Source organism: Nestor notabilis, unplaced genomic scaffold, assembly GCF_000696875.1.
Source record: "Nestor notabilis isolate BGI_N333 unplaced genomic scaffold, ASM69687v1 scaffold4147, whole genome shotgun sequence".
NCBI lineage: Eukaryota > Metazoa > Chordata > Aves > Psittaciformes > Psittacidae > Nestor > Nestor notabilis.
The window spans coordinates 1-27,837 of NW_009934949.1; the positions used below are offsets into that span (position 1 = coordinate 1).

Genomic DNA, 27,837 nt, shown 5'->3' on the forward strand with positions numbered 1-27,837 from the left:
CTTCCAAGGCAGAGCACACCCTTCCTTTGCATTATCTGAGTGAATAACCTTCATGTGTGAGAATTCTTACAGCCTCAGCACTACATGGATTCTGCTTCCAGTGAGGTCAAGAAGCTGCAGATAAGGAAGCTATGTTTAGTACTTCTGAAAATCCCACAGAATGAACACCTGATACATTGCAGTGCCAGCAGATTTCAGTGTGTTCTCTGCACCTCTGAGGCACCCAGAACAGGCAGTGAGACTTGGCAGGTATTTGGTCTCAGTTCAGAATAGGCAAGCTGTGTTCAGAGTAGGCAAGCTGTGTTTATCCTTTCTAATGTGTTTCTTAGAAATAAGGTATTTAACAACATACATCAGCTATACACATCAGCCACGCTCGCATCCCTGTTGCAATTCCACTGGGAACAGATGCCTCAAGCAGGAAACAGGAGCCTCAGCTGCTCTTGAAGAGGCTGCAGCAGCTGCTAGGGCAACACAACCTAAATATGCCAAGTGCCCAAGCGAGGACATTACTCCCTGTGCACTCTCTTCCCAGAATTTTCTGTTTATTCCTTTGACTTAAATTTTCATTATACAGGACAGGAGGTCCTTAGGCCACAGTTACGTCCTGCTTCAATTGCTGCTCTCTATTCTGTTTTGCAACCCCTTTGAACACATTTCCAACCTTGCCAGTATCTGCTCTTAACAGCTTGTCATCCTGTAGCAGAGCCAAAGGACAAGAATTGTGAACTATTCACCTCTACCATGAAAGATCTGCTTGGACCTGCAATTAAAGTGATCTCCCAACTCTTCCAACTTTTATTTTTCCTCCCTCACAAACATTTTGCTGTTAAGTTTCATATCTGAAGTAGCTGATGTACTTTATAGCCACTTTAAGGGAGTCAAGGGAACACCAAAATGCAAAAATCATATCTCAAAGACAGACATTGAGACTGGATTTACAAATTAGTTCAGTTCTTTAAATTTTCAAAGCAGCTGGAATTATGCACTTGGCTACTACAGGCTTTAGGAGAATATCAGTGCCCAAGACTACTCAAGAGGCTTTTGGTTCAGGAGGTACCATACAAATGCACATGCGTTCTAGGAAGCCTGTGAATGTCCATGCAAATTTAATCTCCCCTTCCCTTCTCTCCAAGAAATTAAGGACACTAATCATCACTTTACCCAGTCAGCATCACCTGCATGCAACATGTCTACAGTTCACATCTTCGTGCTTCACAGCCAAATTTGTATCTACATTCCTTTATAGGGACTCTCTCAAACCACATTATGAGACAATAACACCAGCTTTGCCACTGTTTTGTCCTGACAGCACCTGGAGTCATTTCCATCTGTTACAGGAAAAACAGAAAAGGAAAAAGAAAAAAGAACCAGAGCAAGCTGTAAAGTAATAAACAATTTATTTTTAATTTACATCAATCTTTACGAAAATAACATCACTTATGTTTTGCGATTCAAAGTTCTTGTACCACGTATTGCTGATTTCTAACATGGCACTTAAGGGAACATCCACTGAAACAGCTACAGAATTCTATGAACTGGATTAATTTTCCTTTTCTCAGTTAAGCATGACTGAACATACAAACTCTGTCAAATTTAAGACCATTCATTCATTCCTAATGTCTTAAGGAACTAAAATTCTTTCCCTTTCTGCTGAAGTATCTTACCATGCTTACAAAGATTGAGGGCAAAAGGAGAATCTCTCACAGAAGGCACCTAAAGGCAACAAAAAATCCTTGACGTATTGATTACATAGCTGGTAAAAAAAAAAAAGCAACCACCAAACAATCTGATAACACTGGCTGATAATATTACCTGTACACATGGACAGGTAAAGCTGAAATACTGTGCCGTTTTAATAGCTAGAGGTGTAGTACAGCAATTTTTTGCCTATTTAACAGAAGATAACAGAGCATTTTAAACAAGTAACCAGAAGTTCCACTGAAAAGCCATGCATACATGTATGAAGATGCAAAAGGAACTCTGCACATATGTGCATGACCTGGAAGTTAAAGAAGAGTCTTAGCAGTCTTTATTTGCATTAACAAGTCAATTCCCCACTAAGTGGCTGACATGAATGTTAAATCCTCACGCACTCTTTCAGAAGTTTACCTCTAAATACAAACACTTGGTATCCATGCAGCTCAGCTTTTGCAGGCCACGGAGTCACACTATATTTTTGCTCGGTTTCATCGGGTTTAAATGCTGCCTGTATATCTTACATGTCCCTAACTGGTTACTACTCTTCAAAGTTATCAGACAAAGCACTGCTAGAAAACTGAGTCACCCAAAGACATCTGCAACAGCTAGGCAAGCTTCCCCTGACATTGCTTCCTGCTATATGCATCTCATTTTTGTTCTATGTATACTTCTAGTGGTCAGAGGTTAGTTACCTCTGCATCAGTAACAATGCTTAACAAAATGAAATCAACAGCTCAGTGGGAATTTGAATGTAACAGTATCAACTCAATTCATATTTGCAAACTGATGAAATACCCAGAGGAAACACGATTTCCATAAGCTTCCAAACATTCATGTATTAGATTCACACAGTAGCATAAGAAACAGAGCTACTTACTTTTACTGAACAATTGGGTAACAACTTACAGAATGAAACACAGCACCACACACACACAAACTTAACCATCAGAAATGGTCCTGTAACCTTGAAGGTCATGTTTTGTCAGCTAGACAACTTACCAAACGGTTGCCCTAAAATTAGTTTCATCTTCACTACCTAAAGACTTCAATGAGATCAGTCTGAAAACGTCTTCTAAAGTCGTAGGACTAGTTCATAGTGAAGACGAAAAGCCCAGGAATAATAGATTTGTAGGAACAGGGTAGATACAGACTTGTAAATTCTTCACCTTAACATTTCAACTGTTGCCACTGACAGAAAGATCTTCAGTTGAGAAAGATTTCATTTAATACTTGAAAACAAGATTAAAACAAAACCAAACCAAAAAGCTGGACATTACAAACTGATTTAGAGACCAGCTCTTTTAAAACCAAGACAGCATAACTAGAAAAGTAGAAAACCTGGTCCCATTTTTATATTCAAACACTGATTGTAAGTAAAAAAATACAGTACATGCAATAACATGAAAAACCTGCCTAGTAAACTTAAGTATACAACTGAGAGTAAGTGGGAAATAAAAAAGCCCAAGCTGCTGCTTACAATAGACAAGATAGGGGACACTTTAGAAGACAAATAACATGCAAATCGAGAGGATCATCCAATGTGTCCCTCATTGGCAAGGATTTGTTTACTAATTTAAAATTATATCATACAAGAAGCATACATTTACATTTTATATCCAAAGTAGACCTGTGAGTTACAATGTTCACCACTGATGAAGTATTTCCCTTCCAGATAAATTGACTGATAATATGTTGAGTTAGACAAGGCTACAAATACATTCTCAAGAAAAAAAGTGCTGTGGAACAGAAGTGGGATTTCTTCCCACACACGATTAGGTTTTCTAAAACAATTACATGAGTATTCCTAATAAAGAAGTCCTAACTTGTTCTCAGAAAACCAAAAGAAAACACTCAAAGCAAACACTTCATGCTCTTGACCGTTCCCAACCACCAGTTTTGGTTTTTGCCAATTCACCACTTCCCCAGAGCTGATTTGCTGCCCAGTATTTGAATGCTACTTTTATCCCGACATATGCAGATACAACATTTAAGTCAATCCAACATTCTGAAGATGCAAAGGCTCAAGAAAGAACACTGCAAAAGTCCAGAGGCCAGCAAGAAAGAAACCTTCCTCGTCCTTAGAACCGTTTAACAGTATTGCTCAGCATCAAATGATAAAAGAATGGCCTCCAATCACAGTTCCACAGACAGAAACACTACAGCTAAACACCCCAAGTGTTTCCTTCCAGCTGCCTTGTAGGATGTGGATGCAACACTCACAGCAAAGCTGAGCACATTAAGAGAATATTGCATTTTTCTGCTGGAAAAGGATTGTGAACTTCTGCATGTGTGCTGTGACCTTTAGGCTCCTCTGATTGATAAATACTTGCTTTAGGAATCCTATTGCTACCACTATTGTACAACAGTTATACATTCATGCAAAAAGAATGCTATGTTTATTCTTAAAGAACAAGAGTTCAACTTATTTTAAGCTCTAAACAGGAAGAAGCACTAAAATATATTAACAAAAAAAAAAAACAAAAAACCAACCCCAAAACAAACAAAACCCCACAACAAACCCAAACCTCTACTGAAACATGGTGCTCCTGTGACAAGTTCCATTCTTCCATAAAAGCTGAGTTTTGGTTGTGGCTTTTTTGAGACATTGCAATCAAAAAAAAGAATATAGAAATAAAATGGACTAAACATAACTGATGTTTGGTATCACTGTTTCAGTATACACTGAACATTCAGTGATGAATAGGTACTTACTTTACCTTTACTTTAAGTACATATATTCAAGTGTTCTGTTTGATGATCCATTTCATGTCTCCTCAGAAAAAGACAAAGGAATGTAAAAGCTCTTCCTGTGCTTCATTCCATACTTTTCTCGTTTGTGACCTCAGGAATGGCTAGTTTATTCAAGGACAACATGATGAAATCCATTTATTGAACCAACATGAAAACAAAAAATATGATGTCTTCCTACACTGAACCTGTGCTACAAAAAACCCCACAGAATGGCAATGAATGTAGTAAACAGTGTGGACTTCTCTTACTACTGTTTCATATATGGGCACTAACAGTGTACTGTGAGAAAACAAGCGCAATTCATCTGACTGACTACACTGAGACAGATATTAAGTGCTCTACATGCAATTCCATAAACATAAATGTAAACAGAAGTGTTTGGCCTCCATACAAAGCAGTATTTCTGAAAGTGCTGGGGTTTGGAAATCTGTCCTGCATATTTCCAAGGAACTAGTTTACATTCTGTTTGACAGGATTAATAAAGTGTTTTGGAGGTTAACTCACTTTGGTCACGATCCCAAAGAAAAGTTTATGTTGAGTAGTTTCAACTATCCTCCTCATCATCACTAATAAGGTCTCTTTTTTCTACACATGTGTCTCGTTCACGCAGGAAATCCTCACGAATGGCTTCTAGTTCAGTTAGTTCAAGACGCACTTTCTCCAGGTGATAGGTCCTCCGGTTCCTGATCTGACGTAATGGAAAAGGATTCAGGTCTCCAAAAGCAATACCAGTCAGTTTCCTGTAAGGTTACACATGAGAAAACAAACATTCATACTTGGGGTTTTTTAAAATCAGTTTTGAACTTCATCCATGTAAGTATTTAGCACGTGGCTGGTATCGCTAGTCACCTTCAAATACCTGAAGAGGTCTCAGATGTTACCAGTATTGCAAGAAAGTTCTATAAAGCACCCAGTTTTATCGTTATTTAAAGTAATAAAGTGTTATCAAATGCTTGACAGTTGGCAAAGCCACCCACAAGCCACCATGGCTTCATTGAGCAAGTTCTTGTTACATCCAGTTACCCCATTATAGATTGGGTAACTTCCTCCATATAACTCATGGAAGCTCATCAATCTCAGAACAGTCAGCTCTCAAGTTAGCTAAGACAATGAACAGGTGTAAGAGACCAGATAAAGCCCAAGATAATACAAATACAGATAAGGATTATACAAAACATCCATAAGCCAAACTTCGTCATACAGAGAGAAAAGTCTGGGATTCTGCTGCCTGAAGCAAAGAGATCTCTGAGCTAGTGTCAACTTAAGCTCATCAGATCTCATAGCAAAGCACCGCAAGAGAATCCATCACCCTTCCAGAGTCATGCTGCATCATACTGTCATTCAGTCACAGCAAACCTGTAACTGACCTGCCTGATCAGTCCAACAACAGAGTTAACTGTATCATTACTGCTGATCTATACCTAAACACCACCACCCCCTCCATCATTTACTAGGGGAAAAAAGGGAACTGGAATTTAACTTACTCTAATTATCAAATGAACACAAATATTAAGACAATTTATATGAACGGTTTATTCAAGGCTAAGCTCTCCCTAGGATTGTATTTTTGAGAGAAAGGAACAATTTAATGTTCTGGAGATGGACCATTCTCCAACAGCTTCTCTACACACAGAACAGCATGCTATGGAACACAACTTTCATCTGTAGAAAAACCTAAGTATGACATCCTAGAGTATATCATGTTTGTAGAGATTTTTCTCCACTAGAAAGCTTCAACTTAGAAATTCTGTGCAAAATAATTTTCTAACCCTTTTAGGATGTCTGTGAATTCTATAAAAATAATCTTTCTGAATTTTCCCTCTAGAATCTCCAGAAGAAGAGGACTTTATGTCCATACCAGGAAAGAGATCATTCCACAAGCTTTTGTATTGTTTCAATTTTGCTACGGTAAAACTCGTACAAAAATGGAACGCACCACCCTTATACTAAAAGTTTTTTCCTAATCTGTTATCTAAACCTCCCCTCTGACAGTTTAAAGCCATTCCCCCTTATCCTGTAACTACCTGCCCTTGCAAAAAGTCCCCTTTGTATTGCAGATATCTTTGCTGTACTGAGTTCTGAACTCACCATATGCCAAAGATACCCAATGAGCTCATTTTTTAACACCAAAATGAGATCTCTTTCAGCAATTTATAAGTCTTTAAAATAAGTTATTTCAGCACCAGAGAGTTTAGACAGGAGAGCTAAAACATTATTTCCGTTTCCTAATTGGAAAAGGAAGGGAAAGCCAAATCTGCAACTCTGATTAAATACAAAATTTTGTTCAAATTAGGCAAGAACAGAAAGATTTAGGGTTTTTTATCCCCTTTTCTTTTGCAGCCTTTAGTTACTGGTAATCCTGCTGTGGTACCATACGTACTACATATTACACATTGGATTATAAGCTATAAAATAACCTATTTATCAATTATAAAATATCTACAACTTTGTTTTATTTATTGTTTTCTGCTCTTCCCAAAATCAAGTACATACTTCCCTGTCACTTCCAGATTGGGAATCATAGTCAGCATTTGGTCATAGACAGCTGAGTACAACAACTGCCCAGCATTTCTCAAATAAAGGGGGGAATGCTAAAATACAAAGCACCATACAGCTGCCCCTCAGGAGTGTTTGGAGAGGTCTCAGCAGAAGAAACATCTGTTATCAAGACAGTTGCATCAGTCCCAGCCAGTCTTTTTAAGCACAGAGTAAGATTATTATTATTATATATAGTATTAACTTCTCTCGAGTCAAAACTGAAACACAGGAAGTAAAAATAATAAACAGCTCTTGCAGTAGGAGCCAAAGTATAAGCATAAATTCATATAGAATTTATTACAGTAAAAACAATCACCTCACATTCCATTATATGATTTTGTATTAAATCCAAAATCAGTGCATTTTAATATCTGCGCAAAACATTTTCGGACATTAAACCAATCCCAATACGACACTTCTTTTTAAGATTAATCTAGTGCTATGCAGTAGAACTAGGAACCTAAAACCACCAGACTCTAATTTACAAACTGCAATTCCTATGCAAGGACTAAAGAAGAGTATCTAATTTGCATTTATTCTCTGCTTCAAAGTATATCTTAAAATCACCTAGAGTTATGTGGCATTAGCCTGTGCATTAATGATGCATAAGAGATCCAAGCCTAGGGGGTCATAGCTCATCTTTTTAATACATGAGCCAGGATGTGGATTTATTTATCGTAAAACATTTTACTACATTAATTGTATGTGCAATGGGGGGAGACTTCACCTACGGTTGAAATTCTGATGTGTTGCTACCATGATACAACTGCTAAACCAGAGCAACCTGGCAAAGTAATCTCTACCACAGGTAAAAATTTACCATTATGCATTCATTACTTGTGCTTTTGTCTCCACTAGATAAGGCTACTCAGGAGAAATCTCAGTAGTTAGTTTCATCTCTAGTTATTTTATACATAATTTGAGATCTAGCTAAAACCAAAACATAACAAAACCCCACAACACATTTCTTCCATGCCCAACTACAAGTTTTTCAGTTACATACAAGTTTGAGTTACCCACCTAGCATCAAGTATAGTGCGTGTGAAATACCGGAGGTACTTGAAGATGGACATTGAATCTTGCAGTTTAAAGATTTCCTCTTCTTTGTATTTAAAAAGTGCCAGGGCAAATCGGAATATTACCTGATAAAAATACATATTTGGTTCTTTACAAGAACAGAACGCACTGAGTCGCATCATCATCTATTACAAACTCAAAGTGTTACTCTTCTAAGTGCTACTCTTCCTACAGGGTGAATTCGAGCTACCTAATCACACCTTCCTCGAGTTCCCTTCTTGCCCTGTCCCCTGTTTGCAAAAGTTGCCAAAACCTTTGGTTGTAGCTGTAACCAAGACAAGGTGTTCTGCAGTTCTACCCAGAATGCGGTACTGGGGTTAAAGCATACACATTCTTACAAACTTCTGAGTTCCTAATGCAGCTGTAGAACAAAGACTGCTGGGCCTGCTGAATGCATTTATTAAGTTACTTCAGAGGTAAAATTAAGTTCTGCTTTTTAAATGGGTTGTTTTCCAATGCCTTGAATTTTCCCATCACATTGAGGTCTGACGCTGAAGGAATTTCTGACACCAGTTTGTCAATCAGCTTTGGCACAAGCTGGAAGAAACATTACTTCATCCTGAAAAGGCTTCAGGAAGTTCTGAACTTCATCAGTCTGTACCTGGCTCCCTTCATAAAATACCATGATGCTTAAAAGCTACTTGAATGAACACACAGCCAAAATACTATTGCATGTTAGAATGCTTGGATGAGGCCAACAAGAAATCTAGCTAACACGCAGTTGTTGTCTACTGCTAACTCTCCTGTTCTCTCCAATTGCCCACAACTTGTGTTGTGACTGCGTTTGAATCCTGCAGTGATGTTATTTCACTGCAATTCAACAAGTATGAAACACATGAAAATTCTTTCACCTCCATCCCTTCATTTATGAGATAAGGAGCTCAGACAGTCATTCTGTGGCAGTTGTACTTTCAGTGTCTGCTGAAAGAACAAAAACAGTTGCTGCAGAGACAAGCTAAACACTAACACTTGGTTACAACTAATTTTTACATCCTTTCAATACTTTCAGCTTCTGCCTCCTTCACTTCAGCTTGCTTCCTCAGAGATGTAGCCCTCATTTTGATGTAATTGCTTAAAACTGATTGACTGCTTCATGTAGGACACTGCCTATGGCTTTATTTTTCAAAGAGTAAAAAAAAAAAAAGAGGTGGGTGGCAAAAGGAAAATACTCAGCACTTAGAATTCCTCCATGTAACTCAAGCTGTTAACTTGCAGAACACAGGTAAAATGGAAACTGTTTTGACTGGTTATTTATGCAGATACCCTCCTTTTTCTTTTACCAGTGATTTTAACTGACAGGATTCTTGTGAAACAACCTTCCTCCACCCTGCCCTCAGTAACCCCACAGCATTTTGTTCCCAGGTAACAACTGAAATAACTTAGCTCAGTCTGCTCACCTTTGGCCCCTCATAGAGGAAGGAGTCCCAGATTTTAAAAAGGACGTCGCTGACCACGCTGTCCACAAATACCACAAGGAACCAGTTGAAAGTGATAAGAGTATAGTCAACTTTGTATTGCTCAAAATGAGCGTGGAGTCGTGGAAGCTTCTCGCTCATTAAATCCTTGAATACTCGCTGATCAACCTAAAGAGATGACAAATAGGGTATTATTGCTCCCAATCTTCCAACATATGTTATTCTAAGTAGAGCTGCTACCAACCTGTAAGTGTAAGTTTTTCAAGAGCTAACCAGGAAACCAGGACTGTCTAGTTCACACTTCTAAGCTAGATTCACCCAAAACATATGTGGCCATCCCAATGCACACCACTATTGCTGACACAACCTTTTGCTTGACAATCAACCCCAGTCTCACAGGGCTCCTCACAGGCAGATGTTGTGTTCCTACCACTAGTGCTGCACTGGTGCAGGAGCACTGGAGCAGAGAACAAGCTGTAGAAAGACTTGGAGGAGGCAGCAGGTACCAGAGCATCATCTGAAAGCAGAGGAGTGCTACAGCATATACTGCTCGCAGAACTGCAGAAACGCATTCTCGCCCCCACTCTCTCACAGAGACCAAAACCAATCCTCCCCTGCCCCCCCAGTATTGAGGAAAGAAATGATAAAACAGCTCAGTATTGCGAAGCTAATAATCCGAAGAGGGGTTAAGGACTGAAGCTCCAAGCAGGTCACTGAACAGTAATTTTGGTGGTATACTCGGAGCCCTTGTCCAAACAAGAGCCCTGGTGCCTGAAGTCACCTCAGCACATCCTCCAAAAGGCCTATCAGACAGTTTGAGAAGAAAGGTTTTGACTGGCTGCAGTTCACAGAACCAGGCTTTATTCTGGGAGAGCACATACCTGAGATCCGAGCAGTGTCTTTGTATAATAATCACGAGGCATGAAAACTTCCACTATTGTTACTAGACACCAAAAAGCATCTTCCTGTTCCAAATACAATAGTGCAATTGCTACCAATCTGAAAATAGGGTTTGAGAAAAAGATTATTACAGTATCACAGAATATATTAAGAATAATAAAAATAAAGCCTTTGTTTCTGTTCAGCAGAGAGAAAAGTAGTAACAGGAGAGCCCTGAACAGCAAAACTGTTAATGAAGTTTAAGATGGAGCAATGAGATGCCTTCTCAGCCACACCAAGCATTTTTATTCAGTTAAAAAAGAAAACAGATAAAAGTCAAAAGCAGTGATTTGCCTGATGCCATTTTTCCAGGAACTATGGCAAAATAATGAGAAGCTTCTAAGGCTCAGCCTTTTGTCTTTACTGCAGGGGAGAAGAACAAACAGTTCTTGCACCTCACACAAAGTCGTCAGTTTAGAAAAATCCTTTTTAGCAAGCGTACTTTATATCCATTAAGATAAATGTAAATAACACTTTTGTCTTATCACCATTGTCCTTGAAGGAGAATAAAAAGCTCTAAAATTTTTCAACGATTAAACTTGTTCCAGCAACTTCTTAAAGTAGAGAAGAAAAAAAAGATTAAGCAGCAGCAGCAGCATTCCTGGTTTTCCTGTTTTCAGTGAGTATTATGAAAGAAAAATGTTGCTGATTGATAGTTGTTTGAATATGAAGGGTTACCTCCAAGATCTTTCTCCAAGTAAACTTGTTTTATATCTATATGCTAGAGGAGCTGTAGCAACAAGAATTGCTTCTGATGCTACACAGCTTAATATGGTGGTAACACTTTGAAAGCTTAAGAGGACTAACGCATAGAATAAACACCCGATTTGCTTCCTTACAAGCATACCCAAGTGCAGAACTACTTACAGGAAACCCAAAAACCGTTGCAGGAATAAATAATGCTGCACAGAAAGCTCAAATTTAGCAAAAGCATTTCTAACACCTTCTAGCCACCAGCGGTGTTTTGCTCCAAGATTGCAACAGTGCTGTTCTTCACACGTCTTGAGACACAGCAGCAATACTAACACTAAAAATATGGCTTACCCACAGAGCATAACCACTAGTGGTGAATACTTAGAAAAAGAATACTTTCCATTACTACCTCTACTACTGCTACCACCACCTCCTTTTCTCTACTACATTATTCACTGCCTCTACTCTACTACTTCTTCAGTGCAGTTTCAAATCATAAAGCTGCTTTAGTTCAAAAGTCTTTTACTCTATTTAGTACATAAATGAGTGCACAAATTGACACCCTCAGTATTATATTATGGGGGAGGGTGCTTCAAATAACACCTTCCTTTACTGTAGATCTCAAAGTACCAAAACTATTTCAGCAAACGCCAACTGTAATGACTTCAAATCTTTCTTTGCTTTTCACTGTAGCATAAGAATCATCCTTAAGTTGATTACTGCAATTGTGACTGAAGGCATTGAGGGAAATGCTGAAATCTGTGGCTTTACAGTATGAAAAAAAAAACCAACCCAACCCCCAAATTTACAAGCATTTATTTCTGCTTCTTTCAAAATAAGTCAATCAAAAAATCCTAACAAATGTTTGCACGCAAAAGGATCCCCCAGAATTGACATGAAGACAACATAAAACTTTAAGTAGCCTGTTTCTCAATGTGAGTTAATCCCAGTGGCAGTTCTTTTGTCAAGCTGATTTTACAAGTTTAATGATCCAGGTATTGCTTTTTTTATTGTTTTAAAGAAATATGATAGTTATTTGTTTATTAAAACATAAATCCTGAACATAGAAACCGTAAGGCAAACGCTTGCCCAAAAGCACATTGCTACACATGTGGTTTGAAAGGCTCAGCAAGTTTCACTGCAAAACCTTACCTGTTGAGCCCCTGGCAATATCCTATATCAGGATTTCTCCATGAAAATGCCAGCAGCACATTTCGCAGCTTTTGGATCCCTTCAGATGTTGGGGAGGAATAATGTTTGTTGTTTGGCAAAGTTCTCAAGAGATCCAACTCAATTTGTTTTGATGCAGGATTTTGTTTTTCCAGAGCATTCTGAAGCAAGGTTTGGAAGTACCCAGGAACTGTGCTGTCCTTGAATTTTTTAACATGGAGATTGACACACCACTTCCACATCTTGGAACGATGCTCATGTGGAATTCCAGATCGAATAAGGTTCTTCAGTTCTACACAGCGCATCATCTCTCTATTCATTGTGCTGGCAAGATAGTTTTCCCATTTTACTCCTGTGGAGATCTCTCGATTTTCACTGAGAGAAAGTGATCTTAGGTCCAAAGCTCGCGATTTTGCTACTAGTTTCTCCTCATCATCATCCTCTGGGACTGTCTGAAAACCATATATATCATATTCACTGAAATGGAAGGGGGAAAAGAAAGAAAAAAGGCTTTAAAAAAATGTGTTCAGTAGCCCTGCAACTCTCAAATTCCCATCCTAAAGTTACTGCAAATATCCCTCAAGGCACTTCCCAGTTTTCAAGTTTTAACAATTATTATTTAAATATTTCAAAAGTGTATACTTTATTTCAGAATTATTTTTATAGTTCCATATACAACAGATTTCATGGCCATATTCCAATATTTATTACTATACAGATGAAGTAATTTATTTAAGAACATGGTCAAGTTCCAATGAACCCATCTCTTCCATAGCTCACCATCAGCAGCTATATGGCAACATTTGAGTTTTCTACTGTATAGTAAATAAAACAATAAATGTATTTATACTGCCAAAAGGATTTCATGATGATACTGTTATGCTTGAAGGGAAATACACTGAAAACCCCAAATCCTCCAAATATATCCCAACTGTCTGATTTCCAGTGTTAGAACCGGGCCCACTGACCAAGATACACATACAGTTATTTTAACAGGACCACATTACCTGACCAAGTGTGGTTTGAAAAATGCTTGTTCTGGTTGTTCACTAGTTTCTGCTTTCAAAGCATCTTCCAGTAACTGTGTGATGACCTCACGAGCAGGACTCTGCTCCTCAGAACAAACAGGATTTTTCATTTCTTGAAGCAAGATCAAGTATTTACTTTCTATCTGACAGAGTTTGGCTTCCAAGCTTGTATACTGCAAAAAACAACATGTACTATTATAAGTCTTCAGAAATGTACTTTGTACTACACTTCATCTCAAATCTGGTTCAATATTATTCTATTAGCTTATGTTGCTTAGAAACCTGTAGGTCAAGAACAGTCAGATTTACTTGTTCATTTTTGTGGCATATGCATTTTATTACACTACTGTAAAATTCCATATATAAAGTACTTGGGGAAAAAAACCTCAGATACTTGTGGCTTTTTACAGAAAGTCTCTTAAGACATGTCCTGGTTTCACTGGGATAGAGTTAATTTTCTTCCTAGTAGCTAGCACAATGCTGTATTTTGGCATTAGCCTGGGAATAATGCTGATAAGACACCGATGGTTTACTGAGTTGTTGCTCAGTAGCGCTTACCCTGATCAAGGACTTTTCAGTCTCTCATGCTCTGCCAGTGAGGAGGGGCACAAGAAGCCTGCAAGGACCCAACCTAGCCAAAGGGGTAGTCCATACCACAGCACATCATGCCCGGTATATAAACCAGGGGGAGTTACACGGAAGGGCAGACTGCTGCTCAGATTGGGCTGGTTATCAGTCAGCAGGTGGTGAGCAATGGTATTGTGCATCACTTGTCTCTCTTGAATTTTATTTCTCTCTCTTTTTGTGGTCTCCCTTTTCATTACTATTATTATTATTATATTTCATAGCAATTATTAAACTGTTCTTATCTCAACCCATAGGTTTTACTGTTTTTTTTCCCTGATGCTCATCCCCATCCCACCAGGGGAGGTGAGCAAGTGGCTGTGTGGTACTCAGTTGCTGGCTGTCATTAAACGACAACAAGGAGAATAGGTTTTCTACCACCTGTATTTTTACATGCAGAAAATCTGAGCAAGCTTTAATTATCATTACACTGTACGAAATACAACTCAATTGCTTTGTGCTTTTGAAATAACAGCTTTAGTCTATGCATGTTTGAACAACATGAATTTAAATGGCGTTTTAAAGACACAAGTTAGGTAATAACATGTAGGAATTGTCAACATCCACCTCTGTGCAAGAAAGAAAGCATTTAGACCTGGCCACTGTGTGCATCATTTCAAACAAACCAAAAGCAAACCCTAGCAAAACATAGCTACAGGTATCTTGCCTTAGCTATGGATGTGTGCATTTTTCCTAGCCCCAGGCAATGGAAATCTTCATCACTTACTTGCAACTTCTCCACACTCCAATTCATCTACATAGAAACATGCTTCCATGGTTACATTCACCATACCATAATCATCCTTCATGCTCTACTCCAATGACATTTCTAATCCATGCACATCCTGTCTTTTGCATACTTCAAGAACGTAACAGCCTTAATTCCAAGGAAGCAGTGTTTCCACAAGTACACACACCTATGTGCATAAGTTATGCAAAAGTTCCACTGGTTAACACTATTTTAAAGTCAATTACTTCTTCCAAGAATCCACTCAACAAGACTAGTCTAGAAGGACTGTGTTTGGGGGGAACTTGATTTTTTAACCTATCCCATTGAATACATCCAAGTTGTTCCATTCCCCTTGCACAGTTAAGCTCCCTGTGTAGCTTTACAACTGCACTTTGGAAAACTGCTTAGACATGGCTAAAACTAGAATGTGCTGCGTTGGCCTGACCTTTGCCTGCCATTCTCTCTCTCTTGCTTCTGCATTTCTTCGTAGAGCAGAAAGTTCCAAAATCTCCTTATTTAAAAATTTATTCTGGGTCTTGTAACCCTGAAGATTGTCCTGTTGATAAAAAAAGAAAAGCAAATTGTATTTTTCATAAAATTATCTTACAAACAGCATGTGCCTACCTGAGAAAGTTCACCTCAGAATACAGAACAAGGACTTACCATTAAAAGTATCAGATCAAATAGTATTTTTAGCTCTCACGTAAGGCAAACACATGCCAAATACAGCAGAGCACAGTACAGGGTGTTGCTGTGCCTCACCTGCATCCTTTCCAGTGCTACACTCCTGGTAGAAAGTCCAACCCACTCAGCTCCAGGCTACAAATACCACCTCTGAAACCTGAGGCTGTGGGATGGAGGAATGTTGGTACCCTCCCAACATTATGATATTCCCACACTCCAGAGCAGCTACAAGTCTTGGTCTGCTTGCTGCCAAGACCATGGAGTTCTAGTTTCAATTTTCTAGAACTTCTCAGGCTCACATATAGAAAAGAAAATGATGAATGTTTATATATATCTTATATGACTTACTTGTATCCCAATTCCCTTGGAATGCTAATCAGTTTTGAACATAGCATTTACCCAAGGGCAAGGATGCATGTTCAGAGCAAAGTGGCTAACTTCAGTAACTCCAGAACGAACTCTGGACATGTTCTGATAATACTTTGATAATACCTGGAGCAGCAGTAGTAAAACAGGTTCTCGCACTACTCCTTTTTATTCCTTAGAGCTTCCCTTTGCCATTCCACATGCTCTTTGTTTTCCCACTTTTGGTATCAAAAAAAAAAAAAATAAAAAATTGAAAGCCATTTTTAAAAAAAGGAAGCTTCCTGGTTGTTTTCCTCCATACTTCTAGAACTTCTCATTCTTTTTCCTGTTCCTTTGATTATTTCTCACACCACCCCTCCTCCACACCAATGATTATTGGAAGTATGGGACACTCTACTATAGAAGTACAGACCCGCTCAAAGTATCAAAGTCCTGTTCACATTGCCACATAACAGTTCTTAAGTGTAAATTCCGAGCAGAGAAAGCCTCAGCTGATGAGTGCCTTGCAGAAATGCTGTAGTGATCTCCTTAAACAGTATAGCAAACTAGAAAGTAGTTTCTACAGGGAGTAGGGATTCCTCTATCTATCAAGACAGAGACACTGCTCTTACTTTTAGTCTGTCCAGTTCCTGTAGTTCCTTATTAGTACAGGTGGCTGAGGAAGAATTTACTGCTCCACTTTGAGAGGATGTGTTGTCCTCACATTCGCTGAGTTGACGAGAGAGTTTCATGATCACCTCATCTTTAGCTTGAATGGTTTCCATCAGCATACCCAGCCGCTCATTGAGCTCTCCAACTTTGCATTTCAGATTCTTTACTTCCTGCTGGAGACTATCTTTTTCCAGACTTAACTTTTCAAGCTGGCTGTTGAGACCCAAAATCTGGTCATCTTTTTGGTGCAACAGCTCTAATTTGTCTTTGGGAACCCCCTCACAAAGACGGCTTGCAAAGTACTTATCGTATTGGGAAGATCGGACTGTTTGCTGCAGAAGTCGCACAAGTTCCTGGGAATTAAAAATGAAAGAGTGTATTGAAGTCTCAAGTTTCTATGTTTTATAACTTAGAAATCTAACATTAGGCAAAGGAAAGCTTTGGAACGGGTTTTGCACCTGAATCATCAACTTATAAAAGACTTCATGGTCATATTTTAAGGAGAAAAGGAAACACTTATCATAGAATGGTTTGGGTTGGAAGGGACTATAAAGCTCATCCAGTTCCCACCCCCTGCCACAGGCAGGGACATCTTCCACTAGAGCAGGTTGCTCCAAACCCCATCCAACTCAGCCTCAAAAAATGTCACCTACATGACATGACTCCTAGTAGGTGAACACCTTACAATGACTGACCATACAGATGGCTTAAATTGGAAGAGGGCTTAAACTTCAAAAATTAACAGGTGAACATTAGAGAATGGAAAAGGGAAAGATAACTAATTGCTCTCTTCCCTAACAGATGCAGAAAAAGTAAAAGAAACCAAAACATGCTGCTTTACTGAAAAGGAAGTCTTTGGAAGGCTCTTTAGAAAGTCTTGTCATAGAATCAGCCAAGCAATTAACTGACTTGCCACAAGGGAGAAAAGGAGTTTCTGTGGTCTTTGTGAAAGAACAGCATCAAAGGCTCTGAGCTAGAACCCTTTTTTTCAAAACACATCCATCTAACACTTTTACTGTTCTCATCCTCTCTTCCCTCACACCACAAAAGGACAAGTATCTTTGCTCATGGCATGCACAGATCCTGGACAATTACAACATTTGTTCACTTCCAGGAAAGGCATGCTTTGCTGGCAGAATCAAGAGTACGCAGGCATAAGAGAAGCTGATTTTTAAGGCAGCTACCCAAGACACCATTTCGCTTTTACTTATTAAAACAGAAGCAGCCATGAACATGATGTTGCACTAGATCAGCCAGATTTCTCACGAAGCCAGCTCACAAGTACAAATGTACTCCTAGGAGACATAACACCTAAAATGCGTTGCAAATATGAGGCTCGTGCATTCCTTCTCTGGTTTCCCTTTGATCACCTCCTACAATGGAAAACATAAGTAGCAAAAGTAGCAGTTCCATATAAGACCTGAAAACTACAACCCCTTAAGATGAGTAGAAATTAATTCAGAGAAACCCAAGGTATTTAATAAATCTGAGTTATAAGGGCACGCAAGCATGAACACTATATGAGGGCAGTACAACATACATAGATTCATGGTTATGCCTGTCATTTATAAAACCATTGGGGAGGGGGGTGTCATTTCCTGACCCTTTCCTCCAGACTTAAAAGAATCAAAAACCAACCAATCAAACAAACAAAAAAAGACTTGGAAGAAGTTGTTCTTCAGGAATTACATGTACTACTGGCAAAAGAAGCTGTGATTATCTGTCAGGATCGTGGCAGACTGAGAAAGCCAGCTTCAGAGCATAAAGAAGACAGGTAAACCAAGTTAACGAACACCATGCAAATCCCAAGTTTTGTTCAGAGATCTGATCTTCAACAGATGTAAAACTCGGTCCTTCTTCATTCAAGACTTTCTGTAAACAAAGGTTCATTTAGCATCATTATTTTATAACAAGCAACCAGCTCTTAATGCAGTTAGGTGGCCATAAAGGGTAAACTCACAACCACCTGCCAGAGCCCTTTGCTTTCTTGCAGTTTGCTTGAAGGCTTGATTACCTTTTGGCTCAGAAGATCTTTCTTTAGCTTTTCCAGCTCTTCTTGCTGGCTTTGATACTTCAGTTGCAGTTCAGAGACTAGTTTGTTCCCATTACCAGCATACCACTCGGTTGGAGAAGAGTCACTGCTGTTCCGGTTTTTGCTTGATCCAATCATGTCTTTTAAGGGGCGCCTTGTTTTGTGTGGAATGCGGCCAAAATCGAATGGAAAAGCTGAACTAGTCAGTCCTGCATAAAACAATTTCTTCTAGTTCGGTTCACTTAGTAAAAAGGCATTTCAAAGCATTCAGATTTCCTTTTAAAAATATGCTCATTAAAATTAGACTCCAAGCAGCCTTTAAACAGCCCAGTACAATAGTGTTAAACATTCCTCATTTTCCAAGTCGCTTCCTTTGGTGGGAAAAATATATAGCTCAAAGTCTTCTCCCCTCCTAGATAAACAACTTGACTCATAAATTAACGCTTGTGAAATAAGACATGAAGAGAACTTTACAATTCATTAGAGAAAATAAAAGTTACCCCTAACTATGGCAAAGGAAACATTGCTTCACATAATTAACAGCTCAGAAGCGATCAGAGCAAAACCATCGGTGATATCATAGCATACTGCTCTTTTAAGAGGCATTCAGTGCAAGGTTTCACCTCCATTTGTATAACTACGGGGGTATTCTTAGAGAGAAGGATGTTTTCTAGTTCAGTTTCTAGAGTAACTCACTTGCATGTCAGCTAAGGTGCTCTTAAGGAGTTGTAAAAATGTCTTCAGAAGCTTATTCCAGACACTGGTCAAATGTGAGAACCAGTTACAATGCATAGATGAACCATCACTGCATATACATCCCTACTTCCTTCCCCCGGTTCAGAAGCAACCCAATGTATCATGTATTCATATACTTCAGAGTCCAAAGACAGTTGGGCTACACTGAACTGAAGCCCAAACATTTACCTTCATCCTGCAACTTAGCAACTGAAGAGTGAAAACTAGAGCTGGTAACATGCTCAGGGAACCTGAAGCAATGGCTAACAAGGCTTCATACTGGTTCTGTTGTATGTGAATGGCAGGGCACTCCAAACACATCATGAAGAATTAATTTTTTCTGGAAGAATTTAGAGAGCTGTGGATGTGGTTTGTGAAGAAAAGATAATCTTCCACTTATTTCCTGGAGACAGACATAACAAAGTACACTATACTACGAAGGCAGGGCATACAGTCCCCTTCCTTCCTCTCAGTTCTACCTTTGCTTCCTTCTGCCAGGTGCTTCCTCTTCTCTTCCAGGGCCATCGAGTCCTCTAAGTCTTTAGGGGTTGGGTCCAGCATTTCCCACTCTTCAGTGGTATAAAATACGCTCCTGCGGTTTTCGTTATTTCCTTTTCTTAAAGAGGACATCGAATTCCTGTGAAAAAGACAGCATGAAAAGTAACAAAGGTTTCTCCACTTTGTACTCTTTTTATAAAGGGGTTTTCAAGACAATTTCTGCAGTTCAAAAACAGTGCAAACTAAAAATAAGCTACGACACAGACATAAGCAATACCAAATAAAAGCTCACAGAAAATAAAGCATATCCTACTAAATAGCACCTGCTGTCAACAGTGCTATGCTTCAAGAACATAATTATTTTGCTTTAGTAGGATATTAATATCTAGGATACCACTATGGTCTTTTACGTCATCTTCTGTTTTATCTTTGTTTTGGCAGTGGGGAAAACAACAAAACAAAATTAAGATTTAGAAGCAGCATCTCTGTAGTGATCAGTTACTGTAGCTTAGAATTTTAGGATAACTACAAAGCATTAAACAGACCAGCATGCAGTCAAACCCCAGGTATGTTATAGTTTCACATTCTGGATTAAGATCAAACTTCGGAACATCCAAGAGACCTGCTGTAGCTGAATCCCTGGCGACAGACTCCTTAGCAGTTTGTCTTTCCTAAGGTGGAACGTTGCCAATTATCTGCAAGAACATTTCAGAGGCAACCTCTAAATTCCAGCCAGATCTTTCTATAGGAGAACAATATGTTTTGTGAGCAGGATGACATGACCCTACCCAGCTTTCACCATGACCATCATGTTATCAGAAATGTTGAAGTCCACCCTTATATCCAGAAGTATTAAGGTAAACTCTTTGTTCAACTAGAGAAGGAGATTCTCAATCCATACGAATCAGTTTAAGATTTTAGGTATAAAGTTGGAAAGATATTTAGTATCTCAGCATTTTCTACATAGTCTGTGTAAGATGGATTCTTCCACTCAATCACATAAAGATGTTTTCACTCAATCAGCCACATTCTCTCTTCTTACTCTTCAAACCTTAAGCAGAAAGTAACCCATATTACACCTTCGAGATCAATCGCAAATCTAGGCTAATCATTATGCAGTGCAGAACTCCTATAGCCTGGTGAACTGATAACTAAGCAAGTACAATTAAAAAATAATCCTAGAAGTTACTAATAAAACTATTTTAACAATTAATTTGGAAACATGACAAAGATTGAATTACATTACACATTTCATCTTCTTCCAGAAAGAATCACAATTTCTGTTGGGGGCAAGAAGCCTCATTTCACTGTTCAGACCTTCCATTCAAGTTAAACAGATTAAATTGCATGATGACTGACATATCTCCTAAAGCACCCAAAATCAGTAAGTGTCACCGGGCATCTCTATAGCTATTCTCTGAATAGTGGCTGATCTCTTAACATGCAGCTCCACAACTGCCCTTGGTCAGCTTCAGCATCTGAAGCATATCTGCACACTCCTCCTGAAAGTCTGAAAATCACAAGGAACAAGAACTCCAATGACTTTTAGAAAAGCTTCCTCAAAAACTGCTCTTTGGCCCATGAATAATCCTTGCTGGGGCCAAAGTTTGTAAAGATCTGCATAGAGGCACTGAAGTAGCACTGCTTGACGGCTTTCTGTTAAGATTCAAAGTCGGTAGTTGAGTTTAAAAAGAGCAGTATTTGTTTTCCTATGCACAGTATGACAAGAACCAACAGACAAACTACACAAGACCTGATCACATGACCTAATGATTCCGTATTTTTAAATAGTTTGGATTAAGTCTTATTTTATGGTTATATAAACTGAAGTTACTTTAATAGAGTATGTTTCCAAGACTGTATTTTTCCTAAATAAAAGATACAAGAAGCTCTAAAAACAAAACAACCCACAAAATTAAGAAAAATAATCTGTTAGTAGATACTATAACTGTTCTTTTCCCAGGAACATTTTCAGACAGCTGCACATAGAATCACAGAACAGTTAGGGTTGGAAAGGACCTTAAGATTATCAGGAGGGTGGCATTTAACCTGAAAGAACTTCAGTGTCACATTTTCTTACATGTTTATTCCCAGACATCATCTGCAAGGACTCCAAGCTACCAGGATCACAGCTATACAGAGAAAGGCCAGCTCCTGAATACTGTGCTACAATACCTGCTGGGCCACTGCCACCAGAAGCATTTCCCTCCCATTAAAAGTGCTTCCTAACCATGCCACTGGTGCCTTAACAAACAGCAACCAAGCAACAGTGCGCAGCTCCCCCTGACACTGCCCTTCTAGCCAAACTTCCCCAAAGCATACCATCTGGAAAGAAAAAAAAATACTCAAGAAAAAAAGTTTTAAAAAGCCAGAAACACACATTCCAAGTATACAGAATTCACCTAACATAAACTGTTTCGTGTTATTTTCCTTCTATTATGACCAAATGTAAGTTCTACCAAAGCGAAGTGGCTACACAAACCCATGAGACCATACAAGACTACCAGTTAAAACAGGACATGTAGTAACAGGATTGACATATTGCTTAATCCAGCCACAAGTCATCTTTTCTAGAACTTAAATGATAGTCTACACAGTACCCAAAGCCAACAACACTGTGTAACCTCTCAGATCTCTGCACTTAACCGGAAAGCTTTAAAAGGAATCTGTCTAACTCAGAACAACATTTTACTCGCAGCTCAAAAGGGATGTGGTCTACTTAGCCAAAGCTACAGCTCTGCTTTGTGACCTGCTCTCTAATAGCACTGTAATATCCTCTGACTAGAAGCAGAAGATCCATCTGTGTGGGCAGAGTGTAAAAACATTTAGAAAGAAACCATAACAGGAGAGCTGAAAACCAGGAGGACTGCTTTCCTTAACACAGTTAATACTAAAGGGTAAACTCAGTAAGACTGAGGGGATAAGAGGTGGGTTTGCTTTTGTTCAGAAGGGGTCTGCCATATTTTTGCTCAGCAATACATCAATTTCAAATCTGTGTCATGTACTTTTATTTCTTATGAAGAAAATGAAGAATGATTTCTTGGTTTTATTTTCATCACTAAAAGTACCACAAAAGCACTAAATGCTGTGACTGCTACAATGCCAGTAATTAGCAGCTCCATTACACAGTGAAGACTGACATCGGTACTAGCTGAAAATACAACTCCCAGCTCCCTGCTTGGGTCAGAGAGCAAAGCCGTCAGTAGGAGTGTGTCACAGGATTTGAGTCTCTCTTTCAGGTATCAGTAATGCTACACAATGATGTTCAGCTATGCCCTTCAAACAAGTAAGCAGAATAAAGAATCACTTTACTTGAGATACAGTCCAAATTGATCTACCTGATCACCTTCAGTTCTTCTAAAAAGCTCTGCCTACCACATACACACAGCTTTCAGAAGGAAGTAGTCTCTGTCAGTAACTATCAATCTCATGATAACTCTTTCTCCCACATTCCCAACTTACTTGATTTCGGTACTCCATTGTTTAAGCGAGAAATTGATGGCACTTGGCTGGACTGGTGCAGGTTGGGAAGCTGCTTGTTCCCCCACCAGGTCTGTAGGAGAAGTCTCCACAGCTAGAATATTTCTAGCTCTCTCTGCTGAAGCATTTTGACTTAGGATACTCAAATCTATGTTAACAACAAAGAAAAAAAAAAAAGGAGAGAAAGAGAAAAAGAAAAATAGGCAAAACTTTCAGTAAGTCAAAGAACAGTGGCTATATAAAGTCATACACTACTAAGCCTGCTAGTAATGTAGCTAGGGTTTTATTTTAAATTGCAACATAACTTCATAAAATGCTCCATTCAAATGAATTCTAGAAACAGCAAAGTGTTTTCCTCCGTGAGCTCTCACCACAGCCACATCCTTCTGAGAACAGGACTTGTGTGATGCTCATGCAGCATTATTTCATGAGTGATTTAGAGTCTCAGCCAACGTTGATTCATCTACCTTAAGCAGCTCTAAAGCCATAAAAATGAGCCATAAAAACAAGCTCAGATGTATCAGAACTCCTAAACCAGGAAGAGTGCCACAAGAATACCGTGACCAGCTTTCAGGGTGTGCTTCATCCTAAAAGCGGCAATGCTGCTGCAAGTCAATGAGCTTTACAGACTTGAGCCAGCTCTGTGCAAATCCAGCCTGAGTATTCCCAAAGCCAAGAACATTAGCATGGGCACTGCAGACACCTCAAGAGTCCTGCTGGACCAGTGAGGATTTACTAGCTTTGGTTAAGCTGAATGCAGCTGCTCTGAAATTCATCCAGCCCAACTCTCTTGTGTACAGATGAGGCACACAGCAGTGCAGCTCAAGCCCAGCACTGCTCACATGCCAGCAAACTCATGCAGGCTCTGAATGGCTCCCAGCAACCAGCCAAGAACTGGAGCTAGTCCTGAGCCAGAGCTAATCAAGTCCAGAGGATTCAAGCTGATCCAACAGAGCTAGCCAAGCGTCCAGCACACCATACTGTCCAACACATACTGTACAATCTGTAGTATATATGCTACCTCAATGTTTCCATTATCCTGGATAGCTTGCTTTCTCCCTGACCCCTCCTCCAGCAGGCAGAGGGAATAGGAAAAATATGGGGTGTACTATGAGTAGCAAAAGCTTTATAGAGAAGCATCAAGTGGTTTATGGCCTTCTACAAACCCTCTGAACAGGTGAGTTAAAAGCAAGCTCAGATGTAATTTTCAGAGTCTTCTCCATGTCATTCACAAAGTAATAAAATGGATTAAAAGGTTTTGAGAACACTTTCTAACATAACTACTGACTCAAGTCTGAAAGTAACACACTGACAGGCTTCTGACTTCAATGGTTCTCTGCAGGAAGGGAAAAACCCTGGGTAATCACGGTGTCCTGCCTTGTTGCTGGTAAGCCTTTCAGTCTCTGTTCTAACGATTACTTGGCACAAGCAGCAAGCCCATCTTTAAGCAAGCTGCACCCTCCAGTTACTCAGAAGATACTTACTTCTATTTAGCCCGTATTGAAGATTACAAGTAGAAAGAACATTCTGTGATAAAGAATAACAAACATAAAAGAACACTGACGCTACAAATGTCTCAAACCCTTGGAAAATGGTGTCTAAACCAGAAGTATATTGTGTCACCTTTCAAACATAAGTACAAGTTACACTGCCTTGACTTATTTTATGAACAGTGCTGACAGAAACTTCTTCAGTGCCTTACTGGCCAAACTTAACTCCAAATTCTTTTCGACTTCACTGTTTGAGCTCAACACAATTTAGCCAAGATAGATAAAAATTCTGATCACAGTCACTGTCTAATAAAGGGAAAATAGGTTTGAACTAAAAACAAACCAACAAAACCCAAGCAAAACCAACCACCCACATACCCCCAAAAGAAAACCCACACCAGAAACCTCTCGGCACCCAAAACCAGGCTGGAACACCAACATTCTGCTTTATTACGTACAGCTTGTTTCATGTTCTACCTGTATGATTTGACATGACTACAAAATTTCTTTATAGTATGGCCCAGGTAAAGTAATTGCTCAAGAGCTAAATTGCTCTAAATGCATTTCCTGTAGCAGACAGGCTAAGCACTCTGGCTCAATCCTCTGGCTTCCTGAAGCTGCTCATTGCTTACATGAGCCAGCTGACGCATTAGAGGTATGGACTACAGACCAGATACAGTGCAAGTGGAATGTGATTGCTAATGCAGTCACCTCAAAAAAAAGTAATCTTGTTTTTAAACTCCTTTCAAAACACAACAATCTTATAAATACATCACATACCTTTTTTTATTAATGCAAATTAAGAGATGATGAATAGCATAATTAAGACTTGAAATTATAAAAACTGCAACAGCATTTGATCAATGCCAAGGGGAAGAAATCCCGTATTCTATAAATAAGACCTTTATTTGACTTCCATGGCAGTGAGGCAGCTCCATGACAAATGCTACAAAATCTTTTCTGTAACAGTGGCTTTCCCAAAGCCCACTCTGAAAAATATTTTGAAGTATTTTACTGCCTTGAATATTCTCAAAAACTTGTCAAGCCTGTCCATACAGCAGGGATGGGTGAATGACAGAACAGGCAAGATTATAACAAGCAATTTTATTTCTGTACTGAAGACAGACTACTTCCCTATTTAAAGCACTAGTGATAGCATCTGTACTCAAGCACTAGCAAAACAAACCAGTTTCTATGCTCCAGTATAGGGCACATACCGAATGCACGTTCACAAGAGACATACCTTAGTCACCAAGATTCAGAGCCCTAAGAGTCCCCCAACTCTATAGGAAACTTTTGGAGTATGGTGACAGCAGGTTAACGTCACATTGTGCCTAAGCTCTGAAGGAAGTAGCACAAACAAGAAAAAATAGAGATTTGGGGCCAAGTTACACGTTATAGTCGGTCTGATCCAACAGTCTGCTGCCAAAAGAGGGCAGTTCTGTCTAATCCTTTATTCTGCCTCCCCATATTTAACTGCTATGCCTTGTTTCCTCCCTTCCATCAGCTCTGGAAGTCACCTGATTCCACAGTAAATATATTCCACTCTTTAATTAAGCAAAAAACAAACAAGAAAAGAAAAAAAACCCCTTCCTTTTTGGGTGACTTTTGAACTCAACCAACTCAGCAGTCAGACAAACCACGGAACACAAAAATGGAGACTACGTAGCAGAGAATAAGAGGCTAAAGGTAGAAAGGCGATGGTTCGGAAAATCTAAAGCTTGTTACCCTTTCCAACACTGCAGGCTGCTAGATTACTGCACACCAATACATATGTTCTTCCAGCACATGGTTTGACAAGCTGATAAACTGACTGTCTGCTGCCAGATAGATGGTCTCAAACCATCCCACTTGGCATTCCCAACTATTCTCTTGGGCTAATCCTGGTGCTCATCTGTCCCTACAATAAACCACTTCAGGAAGCTACACTGGCCAAGAACTAAGCTGGAGAAAAAGATGTTTCCTGCTATCTGTGCTCCCTGCACTAGCATAAGGAAGGGTGAGACTAGCACCAGTGCCAGATCAAGGGAGAGCCAGGCATTTCTTTAAACAGTGACTAGCTGTTAGACTGGTGTAGCTGAAATATCAAGCTGAGTCCCTACAAAAACAATGCTCTCAAATCAGCTGTGGTTAAGCAAGCAGCCAGAAGCAAACTGCTCTCAAATGAAAGCAGTAAACTGGGCTAGAGGACAATCCTACAGCATGGGATTGAACTAGGGGAGGGGAGAGAAGGGTGGGGAAAAAGCTTAACATTTCTGCTTTTAAAGTATGAAGAAATTGAAATCAACAAAATTAAAGTTTCTTGATGAAATATGTCTGACCTCAACACTCTTCAAACCCAAGAGAGCTTTACAAATATCTAACTTGGCACAGAACAGGACTTTATGAAGTGTTATTTATGGATATCAGAAATCAGCAAGCAATCCATTTCTGTAATGATTCAGGAATGAAACAATGCAGAAGTGCCTGAGCAATGGAGTAAAAAACACAGAATAAAACTTGTATAATACACTGATACATTTTTACAACTCTGACAGTAGTCTAAAGGTACATTTTGCTTGGCTAAAGGTATTACAGAGACTGAATTTCACTTAGGTAGTATCAATGCAAACTGTCTTCCAGTTTTTAAAGGCAGGAAATTTTTATCACAGATAGATCCTTTTTTGGAATGAAGTATGGTCATTCAGAATGCAAAATACACCTAGACTAGACGTTGTATCTCAGGATGCTTAACACACTGAAAGTTGTTAAGATACTGCAACCACTAAAAGACAACTTAACTAACCTAAACTTTATTTTGCCACTTAATAGGACTATCCCATTTCATTTCATTTCTAAAAATCTGTTTTTAAAGAAATCAACAGGTTTCATAAGAGAAAGGAAAGCACATAACATTACAATTACGTTAAATAATTTTAGCATCACCAACATACGCAAACTTTACACAGAGTTACTTGATAATGAGATGCAACAAAGAACTTCCTAAGGCTGTTCTCTACCCCAGTGCTGTGCCCTGTACTGATTAACTGACACTGAACACAAACACGCACCCTGTTTTTATGCACATTTTCAACCTACCAGGGTTGTCTTTGGCAACAAGACCTTTGGAAAGGTCACTTGGTGTAGGGGACGTTCGGCTGTCCCTTTTTGCCGCGTCAAGGTTGTTACAATATTCCCACCTCTTCTGTTGAAGTTCCTGAAGCCAGTATGTCATATCCTGACGAGTTGCAGCCTA

General features: G+C 39.2%; 1 protein-coding gene across 1 annotated transcript; it reads right to left on the reverse strand.

The window, feature by feature from the left end:
• Nucleotides 1-4,966: 4,966 nt before the first annotated feature.
• On the reverse strand, nt 4,967-27,837 carry TBC1D2B (TBC1 domain family, member 2B). Its single transcript, XM_010017577.1, has 12 exons — nt 27,681-27,837; nt 23,095-23,260; nt 19,614-19,771; nt 18,382-18,608; nt 16,328-16,720; nt 15,112-15,222; nt 13,292-13,485; nt 12,267-12,761; nt 10,364-10,481; nt 9,465-9,650; nt 8,011-8,132; nt 4,967-5,192 (listed from the first exon to the last, which is right to left on the reverse strand). The coding sequence occupies exons 1-12, from the start codon at nt 27,814-27,816 to the stop codon at nt 4,997-4,999; spliced, it is 2,502 nt and encodes an 833-aa protein (XP_010015879.1). The 5' UTR covers nt 27,817-27,837; the 3' UTR covers nt 4,967-4,996.